Source organism: Coregonus clupeaformis, chromosome 10 (genome assembly GCF_020615455.1).
Source record: "Coregonus clupeaformis isolate EN_2021a chromosome 10, ASM2061545v1, whole genome shotgun sequence".
NCBI lineage: Eukaryota > Metazoa > Chordata > Actinopteri > Salmoniformes > Salmonidae > Coregonus > Coregonus clupeaformis.
In genome coordinates, this window is record NC_059201.1 from 16,423,166 (window position 1) to 16,432,500 (window position 9,335).

A 9,335-nucleotide genomic window follows, 5' to 3' on the forward strand; every position below is an offset into this window, starting at 1 on the left:
AATGTAATCCATTTTTAAATCAGGCTGTAACACAAAATGTGGAATAAGTCAAGGGGTATGAATACTGTCTGAAGGCATTGTAGGTGGAATCTGAGACTACAAGGTACACATGATTCAAAAAAAGAAAAGTGGTACAACACATGGTCACTGACCTTTTGTATGTTTTGTTTTTGACAGTATAGTCGTGGTCAAAAGTTTTAAGAATGACACAAGTATTGGTCTTCACAAAGTTCGCTGCTTCAGTGTTATGAGATATTTTTGTCAGATGTTGCTATGGTATACTGAAGTATAATTACAAACATTCCATAAGTGTCAAAAGCTTTTATTGACAATTACATTAAGTTTATGCAAATAGTCAATATTTGCAGTGTTGACCCTTCTTTTTCAAGACCTCTGCAATCTGCCCTGGCATGCTGTCAATTAACTTCTGGGCCACATCCTGACTGATGGCAGCTCATTCTTGCATAATCAATGCTTGGAGTTTGTCAGAATATGTGGGTTTTTGTTTGTCCACCCGCCTCGAGGATCGACCACAAGTTCTCAATGGGATTAAGGTCTGGGGAAGTTTCCTGGCCATGGACCCAAAATGTCGATGTTTTGTTCCCCGAGCCACTTAGTTATCACTTTTGCCTTATGACAAAGTGCTCCATCATGCTGGAAAAGGCATTGGTCGTCACCAAACTGTTCTTGGATGGTTGGGAGAAGTTGCTCTCAGAGGATGTGTTGGTACCATTCTTTATTCATGGCTGTGTTCTTAGGCAAAATTGTGAGTGAGCCCACTCCCTTGGCTGAGAAGCAACCCCACACATGAATGGTCTCAGGATGCTTTACTGTTGGCATGACACAGGACTTATGGCCTGTGTCATGGCCATCCTGCTAAAGTCTTCGCCTCACTGTGCGTGCAGATGCACTCACACCTGCCTGCTGCCATTCCTGAGCAACCGCTGCACTGGTGGTGCCCCTATCCTGCAGCTGAATCAACTTTAGGAAACAGTCCTGGCACTTGCTGGACTTTCTTGGGCGCCCTGACGCCTTCTTCACAACAATTGAACCTCTCTCCTTGAAGTTCTTGATGATCCGATAAATGGTTGATTTAGGTGCAATCTTACTAGCAGCAATATCCTTGCCTGTGAAGCCCTTTTTGTGCAAAGCAATGATGACGGCACTTGTTTCCTTGCAGGTAACCATGGTTAACAGAGGAAGAACAATGATTTCAAGCACCACCCTCCTTTTAAAGCTTCCAGTCTGTTATTCTAACTCAATCAGCTTGACAGAGTGATCTCCAGCCTTGTCCTCGTCAACACTCACCTGTGTTAACGAGAGAATCACTGACATGATGGCAGCTGGTCCTTTTGTGGCAGGGCTGAAATGCAGTGGAAATGTTTTTGGGGGATTAAGTTAATTTTCATGGCAAAGAGGGACTTTGCAATTAGTTGCAATTCATCTGATCACTCTTCATGACATTCTGGAGTATATGCAAATTGCCATCATCAAAACTGAGGCAGCAGACTTTGTGAAAATTAGTATTTGTGTCATTCTCAAAACTTTTGACCACGACTGTACACAACATGTCAGAGTTTTCCCATTATGTTCAGTACCAGTCAAAAGTTTGGACACACCTACTCAATCAAGGGTTTTTCTTTATTTGTTACTATTTTTTAGAATAATAGTGAAGACGTCAGAACTATGAAATAACACATATGGAATCATGTAGTAACCAAGAGAGTGTTAAACGAATCAAAATATATTTTATATTTGAGATTCTTCAAAGTAGCCACCCTTTGCCTTGATGACAGCTTTGCACACTCTTGGCATTCTCTCAACCAGCTTCATGAGGAATGCTTTTCCAATAGTCTTGAAGGAGTTCCCACATATGCTGAGCACTTGTTGGCAGCTTTTCCTTCACTCTGCGGTCCAACTCATCCCAAACCATCTCAATTGGGTTGAGGTCGGGGGATTGTGGAGGCCAGGTCATCTGATGCAGCACTCCATCACTCTCCTTCTTGGTCAAATAGCCCTTACATAGGCTGGTGTGTTGGGTCATTGTCCTGTTGAAAAACAAATGATAGTCCCACTAAGCCCAAACCAGATGGGATGGCGTATCGCTGCAGAATGCTGTGATAGCCATGCTGGTTAAGTATGCCTTGAATTCTAAATAAATCACAGTATCACCAGCAAAGCACCCCCACACCTCCTCCTCCATGCTTCACGGTGGGAACCACACATGCGGAGATCATCCGTTCACCTACCCTGCGTCTCACAAAGACACGGCGGTTGGAACCAAAAATCTCACATTTGGACTCATCAGACCAAAGGACAGATTTCCACCGGTCTAATGTCCATTGCTCGTGTTTCTTGGCCCAAGCAAGTTTCTTCTTATTGGTGTCCTTTAGTAGTGGTTTCTTTGCAGCAATTTGACCATGAAGGCCTGATTCACGCAGTCTCCTCTGAACAGTTGATGTTGAGATGTGTCTGTTACTTGAACTCTGTGAAGCATTTATTTGGGCTGCAATCTGAGGTGCAGTTAACTCTAATGAAGTTATCCTCTGCAGCAGAGGTAACTCTGGGTCTTCCTTTCCTGTGGCGGTCCTCATGAGAGCTAGTTTCATCATAGCGCTTGATGGTTTTTGCGACTGCACTTGAAAAAACTATCAAAGTTATTGAAATTTTCCAGATTGACTGATCTTAATGTCTTAAAGTAATGATGGACTGTCGCTTCTCTTTGCTTATTTGAGCTGTTCTTGCCATAATATGGATTTGGTCTTTTACCAAATAGGGCTATCTTCTGTATACCCACCCACCCACCCTACCTTGTCACAACACAACTGATTGGCTCAAACGCATTAAGGAAAGAAATTCCACAAATTAACTTTTAATAAGGCACACCTGTTAATTGCAATGCATTCCAGGTGACTACCTCATGAAGCTGGTTGAGAGAATGTCAAGAGTGTGCAAAGCTGTCATCAAGGCAAAGGGTGGCTACTTGGAAGAATCTCAAATATAAAATATATTTTGATTTGTTTAACACTTTTTTGGTTACTACATGATTCCATGTGTTATTTCATAGTTTTGATGTTTTCACGATTATTCTACAATGTAAAAATAAAGAAAAACCCTTGAATGAGTAGGTGAGGGTGAATCTTTCAAATAGTTCAAATTATAAATTGAACTTGGTACAATCTCCAATTAAACTTGAATGGACAATGATGTAACTGAAATGAATTTAGACATCACATCTCCATTTATCACCAAAGCCCAGGGACCTTGTTCCACTCTATCATTTCCTAGAGAAACTCTAAGTCTGCCTCTTTAAGTAAGACTACCATTTTGCCAGTGGCAGGTTCCCTGTAGTGATGAACTGGCACTCAGAAGATACCCGTTGGTAACTCCTTACTGAACATTCCATCCAGATCCAGTTCCCTGCTCATTAGCTCCTCCTCAACACCCTCCAGTGCCCACTGGTGGTCAGTTAGCTCAAGTGCCTCCCATTCTGCCTAAAAAGGAGACAAACAACTGTCTGTCAGGTGATAATGCTGGGACCTGTATGAATTTAATTCACCATTGATGCAATCAAGAGTAGACAACTATACCTTGAAGGCTTTGTTGGTGTCTGCAGGCATGGCCATGGCAGCACCACTCATCTGCTCTTGCATGATCCTGGACTGATCTGCACCTGTGTGGTTTACAGTACATCAGCATCAACACCAATTACTTCATAATCCCCTTGGAGTAACAAAACGAGGACTGTGAAGAATCGGAGGCTTGCCACTTAAACATGGTTGACATAATGGAGTCATGTTCCATTTATAAGCAATGTTGCTGCTGATATGACACTGAAGGGTTGCATACCGGCCCATTATCTCTTCAAGGCACAGACCGCTTGGCTACTAGAAGTCTAATTTCTCTCAGTGATTTGTTGTTTTCCCAAATCAGGTCAATTTAATGACCTTCTGTATATTGCTTTTGATAACAAGTACTGTTGTAAGTAGGTGACAAACTATGATTAAATAATGTCACATCTAGTTTACAGAAACACATTTATCAATAACATTTGCAGGAAATACAAAACTGAATCATGAAGTTGGATGAGTGGATGAAATATTACCATTATCTTGTCCTAGAATTAAGGAGTACATGCTTCGCAGCCCAAACACATTCAGAAAATACCACGACGCTGAACTCACCCTGAAAACAGAAACGAGGATGAGGTTATAATTCATCAATGTTTACACTAGCAAAAGGACTCAGAGGAAGTATATAATATTAACTTCACAGAACTCATTTAATAAGTATCTATTTCATCAACTAACCAGGAAGCATCAAGTGAAAGTAGCTCGATTCCTTGTTGCAACATGGGCTTGAAGCGCAGGGTGAGAGGAAAAGGAACCTTGGCTGTGAGGAACAAGAAAAGGGTTGTTGAGAAAATTGTAACTCAAATAATTTGGCTAGTACAAGCCTACTACCAAATATAAGTAGGATCAAGTTTTGAAGTTGACATAAAACCAGTCTGTGCAAATATGACTTAACTGCTTATAGCTAAGACACTGAATGGAAGCACTTCATTTTACACTACTGTTATTTATAGGTTATTTCAATGTAATAACAATTTTACCATGCCATTTCTTAGTAAATATCTGGTTATTTATGTACCATTAAATAAACTGCAATCGAAGCTCTAGTAGTGACAATCATTATCAAGTTTTAATGTCACGTGCACAAGTACAGTGAAATGCCTTTCATGCAAGCTCCAAACCCAACAATGCAGTAATCAATATTAATGTAGCCCTAAAAATAACATAAGGTAGAACAAAAACATTTAAAAAAATATGAAGAACACGAGAAAGTAAGAAGCTATATACAGGGTCAGTTCCAATACCATATTTACAATGCAGGGATACTGGAGTGAGAGGTACAGTTGAAGACGGAAGTTTACATACACCTTAAGCAAATACATTTAAACTCAGTTTTTCACAATTCCTGACATTTAATCCTAGTAAACATTCCCTGTCTTAGGTCAGTTAGGATCACCACTTTATTTTAAGAATGTGAAATGTCAGAATAATAGTAGAGAGTGATTTATTTCAGCTTTTTTTTCTTTCATCACATTCCCAGTGGGTCAGAAGTTTACATACACTCAATTAGTATTTGTTAGCATTGCCTTTAAATTGTTTAACTTGAGTCAAACGTTTCGCGTAGCCTTCCACAAGCTTCCCACAATAAGTTGGGTGAATTTTGGCCCATTCCTCCTGACAGAGCTGGTGTAACTGAGTCAGGTTTGTAGGCCTCCTTGCTCGCACACGCTTTTCCAGTTCTGCCAACAAATTTCAGTGTGCGTGAGAGTGTAGAGTCCTGTGAGTGTGCAAAATAAAATACAAGGGTCAACTCAGAGAGTCTGTGTAGCCATTCTGTTAGCTATTTAGCAGTCTTATGGGTTGGGGATAGATGCATTGGCACTGCTTGCTGTGCGGAAGCAGAGAGAACAGTCTATGGTTTGGGTGGCTGGAGTCTTTTCCGGGCCTTCCTTTCACACCGCCTGATAGAGGTCCTGGATGGCTGGGAGCCATAACAAGCAGTGACGCAGCTAGTCAAGATGCTCTCAATGGTGCAGTTGTAGAACTTTGAGGATTTCTGGGCCCATGCCAAACCTTTTCAACCTCCTGAGGGGGAAAAGGCGCTATCGCACCTTCTTCACAACTGTGCGCGTTTGATTGGACCATTTTAAGTCCTTAGTGATTAGGACACCAAGGAACTTGAAGCTCTCGACCCACTTCTCTGCAGCCCTGTTGATATGGATGGGGGAATGCCCCCCCTGCTCTGAGACCTAGAAGTAGTTGTTTCCCTTGCTCTGCAAGGGCCGCGGCTTTTGTGGAGCGACGGGTAACGGTGCTTTGAGGGTGACTGTTGTCGATGTGTGCAGAGGGTCCCTGGTTCAAGCCCAGGTAGGGGCGAGGAGAGGGACGGAAGCAACACCGTTACACTTGGTCTTAATTACGTTGAGGGAGAGGTTGTTGTCCCGGCACCACACTGCTAGGTCACTGACTTCCTCCCTGTAGGCTGTCTCATCGTCGCCAGTGATCAGGCCTACCACCGTTGTGTCGTCAGCAAACTTGATGATAGTGATGGAGTCGTGCGTGGCCAGGCAGTTGTGGATGAACAGGGAGTGGGGCCCCTGTGTTGAGGGCCAGCGTGGCGGAGGTGTTGCCTACGCTCACCACCTGGGGTCGGCCCGTATGGAAGTCCAGGATCCAGTTGCTGAGGGAGGTGTTCAGTCCCAGGGTCCTAAGATAGGTGACAAGCTTGGAGTGGACAATGGTGTTGAACGCTGAGCTGTAGTCAATTAACAGCATTCTCACATTGGTATTCTTCTTATGTAGGTGGGTGAGGGAAGTGTGGAGTGCAATTGAGATTGCGTCGTCTATGGATCTGTTGGAGCGGTATGCAAATTGGAGTGGGTCTAGGGTGTCTGGGATGATGGAGTTGATGTGTGCCATAACCAGCCTTTCAAAGCACTTTATGATTACAGATGTGAGTGCTGCGGGGCGGTAGTCATTGTGGCATGAAGCCTTAAGAGTTCTTGGGAACAGGAATGATGGCAGTCATCTTAAGACATGTGGGCTTTACAGACTGAGACAAGGACAGGTTGAAAATTACTGTGAATATGCCTGCCAGCTCATCTGCGCATGCTCTGAGAAGGCACCCTGGAAAACCGTCCGGCCTTGCGAGTGTTGACTAGATTACAGACCTTACACACATCTGCCTCGGAGAGCGAGATCACCCAGTCCCCTGGGTCGGTGGGGGCCCTCGCGCACGGTATGGTGTTCTTATTATTGAATCGTGCATAAAATGCATTGGGTTCATCTGGTAGAGAGGCATCGTTGGGCAGATCACAGCTGGGTTTTCCTTTGTAATCCATAATTGACTGTAGCCCCTGCCACATGCGGCAGGCGTCGGAGCCTGTGTAATATGATTCCACCTTATTCCTCCTTTGATGACTCTGCGGAGGTCATTGCGGGACTTCTTGTACTTGTTCCTGTCCTCAGCCGTAGCCTCAGCCGTATGCGATAGCCCTGTGTGGTAGCCATGTCCTTTAGTTTAGCGCCAACCTCTGTTTTAATCCAGGCCTTTTGATTGGGGAAGCGGTGAACCTTCACTGGGGGGGACAACGTCGCCGACGTATTTCCTTATAGAGCAGGCGACGAAGGTCATTCGCACGTCAATGTTATCCAAACAACCCAGTCTCAGTGCAGTGAGCGAGCGAGGAGGACATTACTTACTTGTGACAAACCCTGAGAAGGTCCAATTGATCCAGCCTCCGATGAGGATCATGGGAAGTACATTGGTCACGTTGCCTTTCATCATGTCTGTCAGCATGCTGGGGTCTGGACAAAGAAACAGTTAGTGTAGCTCTACAGAGTGCATTCCCAAAAAAGGGGAGTTGTGATACATTTATTGGTGCACTATCATTCAGAAGTAATATGCTCCTTATCATGTGTCAGGGTATAACGTAGAGATACACGGCTCAATACCGTCTTATCATGGTATGAGAATAGGATTTTGTAAGTAAGTATGATGTGATTCTGTTATGCTCACCTGTCATTGGGGAGGGAGGAACAACCTTTCTTTTGGTCTTTTTGAAGAAGCCATCTTCTTGATTATTGAAGTAAAACTTCCTCATCAAGAAAGACTGAAGAAAATGAGGTGTCTCAAAATCTGAGCGCAACTAGCCAACAATTTTATTTTTATGTTTACTGTGCAAAGAAGTTAAGATAGCCAAGTGGCGTTTTAAGGTCTTTCCAACATTGATCTCACCTGTTTCGGAATGTACTTCCCATTTTCTCTGAGGATTCTGCTCCTGATAAGAACCTGGCTGAATATTGGAAAGGTATAATTCAAAACAAACTCATAGCAAAATATGCTCACTAGCCCTTTTATGAACTGTCAATGCACAGTCTGTCTCGGGCAGGACTCTCCAACCCTGTTCCTGTAGGTTTTTGCTCCAACACTAATCTAGCGCACCTGCTTTTAATAATTAGTTGGTTAATAAACTTAGTCAGGTTAGTTACCACTGGGGTTGGATTGAAAACCTACAGGAGGGTAGCTCTCCAGGAACAGGGTTGGAGAGCCCTGGTCTATGGCTATATGCTGCCAAGACCCTTACCTGTCTGACACCTGCTCTAATGTCAGCTTCTTGTCACTCTGAAGCAGAATGGAGACATAATGTCGAATCACCCCAACAAGGAACGTGATAAAGACGATGGGCAAGACCACCCAAAGTCTGATATTGGAGTCCAGCAGAAGCTCCGGCTCATCCATGTCTAGCAAAGTGATAAAGACTTATAACAAGTGTAAGAACAGGCATCATATGAATAACTTCAGATATGTCTAAATCTTAAATGGAACATAGCTATTATCAGCAGCAACATGTTTCGAGAGAACTGGTGAATGCATTGCACAAGTATTTTGGCATCTAACAAACTGGACAGTGCAGCTGCAATTTACTCCCGTCACCCAAGGTCGCTAGCTAGCTTGCGAACAATAATAGCATTTTTTTTGTTTGCTACTGTAGTTAGCTAATTCACTGGCACAACTGTTAGCTGTCTCAAAACACCTGCCAATATGACTGTCAATTTGGGCGTATAGCTACATGTGAATGCACAACTAGTTAACTAACTATAGCTTACTGTTACCACATAGTTGTTAAACATAGCTAACTTACTTAACAATCTTTGCTGTTACCATCATCTTGCCAGTTGATAAAAACAGAGAATAGCTAACTGTTAGCTAGCTAAATGCTGCTGGGAAGAGCTGGCTAGTTTGCCGAGAGAGGATGATGAGGAAGTGAAGGATGTTATCTAGCTATAACGTTAGCTAATAATACATGATTTAAATTGTTAGAAAACTAAACGCTGCAGTGTTTGATGTTTATCTTACCCAAGGTAGTCCGTGTGACAAAAGACGTGTGTCGTGGTTACAGACCTCAGGCGATACTATGCTAATTTAAAGTAATGCAGATTATTTGCTTTGTCGAGCTGCATCAGCAGCCATGGTAATTAGAGACGGTAATGCACGGTAAGCATCGACAAAGCAAAGGACATGGACAATGCATTTCAAAAGTGAGTGAGGGGAAAATATAGTGCCACCTGGCGTTGATGGCTGAAATATCAGTCTGAACGGCTAATCAATAAATTTATATTGTCCGTTTATTTACCATAAAATATCGACGATTCACCCAATAAATCAATGCATCTAGCTGAACAGATTATTTTCACTGGATCAATGATTGCTGTCTAACAGTGTAGCAATAATTAATTTCTCTCGCCTCGCACATCTCCGAG

The 9,335-nt window shown here is 43.0% G+C and overlaps 1 protein-coding gene across 3 annotated transcripts; it reads right to left on the reverse strand.

Annotated features, from left to right (window-relative positions):
• Nucleotides 1-3,073: 3,073 nt before the first annotated feature.
• LOC121575919 (ER membrane protein complex subunit 3-like) lies at nucleotides 3,074-9,089 on the reverse strand. 3 transcript variants are annotated; one of them, XM_041889212.1, is made up of 9 exons: nucleotides 8,932-9,089; nucleotides 8,159-8,315; nucleotides 7,810-7,867; nucleotides 7,591-7,666; nucleotides 7,275-7,379; nucleotides 4,311-4,392; nucleotides 4,106-4,185; nucleotides 3,591-3,673; nucleotides 3,074-3,494 (listed from the first exon to the last, which is right to left on the reverse strand). In XM_041889212.1, the coding sequence occupies exons 2-9, from the start codon at nucleotides 8,311-8,313 to the stop codon at nucleotides 3,366-3,368; spliced, it is 768 nt and encodes a 255-aa protein (XP_041745146.1). In that variant the 5' UTR covers nucleotides 8,314-8,315; nucleotides 8,932-9,089; the 3' UTR covers nucleotides 3,074-3,365. The 3 variants fall into 3 exon arrangements, with proteins under 3 accessions (XP_041745146.1, XP_041745144.1, XP_041745145.1); XM_041889210.1 differs by having other exon boundaries at nucleotides 7,591-7,684; XM_041889211.1 differs by having other exon boundaries at nucleotides 7,591-7,684; nucleotides 8,159-8,333.
• Between the last annotated feature and the right edge of the window lie 246 nt (nucleotides 9,090-9,335).

What these genes read in the sequence shown, in the direction of transcription:
- LOC121575919 (XM_041889210.1), bottom strand. Translation starts at nt 8,313, where the DNA reads ATGGATGAGCCGGAGCTTCTGCTGGACTCCAATATCAGACTTTGGGTG. An exon ending in TCCTCCCTCCCCAATGACAG is followed by an intron (nt 7,380 to 7,590) that starts GTGAGCATAACA and finishes TTCTTTGTCCAG; the next exon opens with ACCCCAGCATGCTGACAGAC. An exon ending in AATTCTAGGACAAGATAATG is followed by an intron (nt 3,674 to 4,105) that starts GTAATATTTCAT and finishes TAAACCACACAG; the next exon opens with GTGCAGATCAGTCCAGGATC.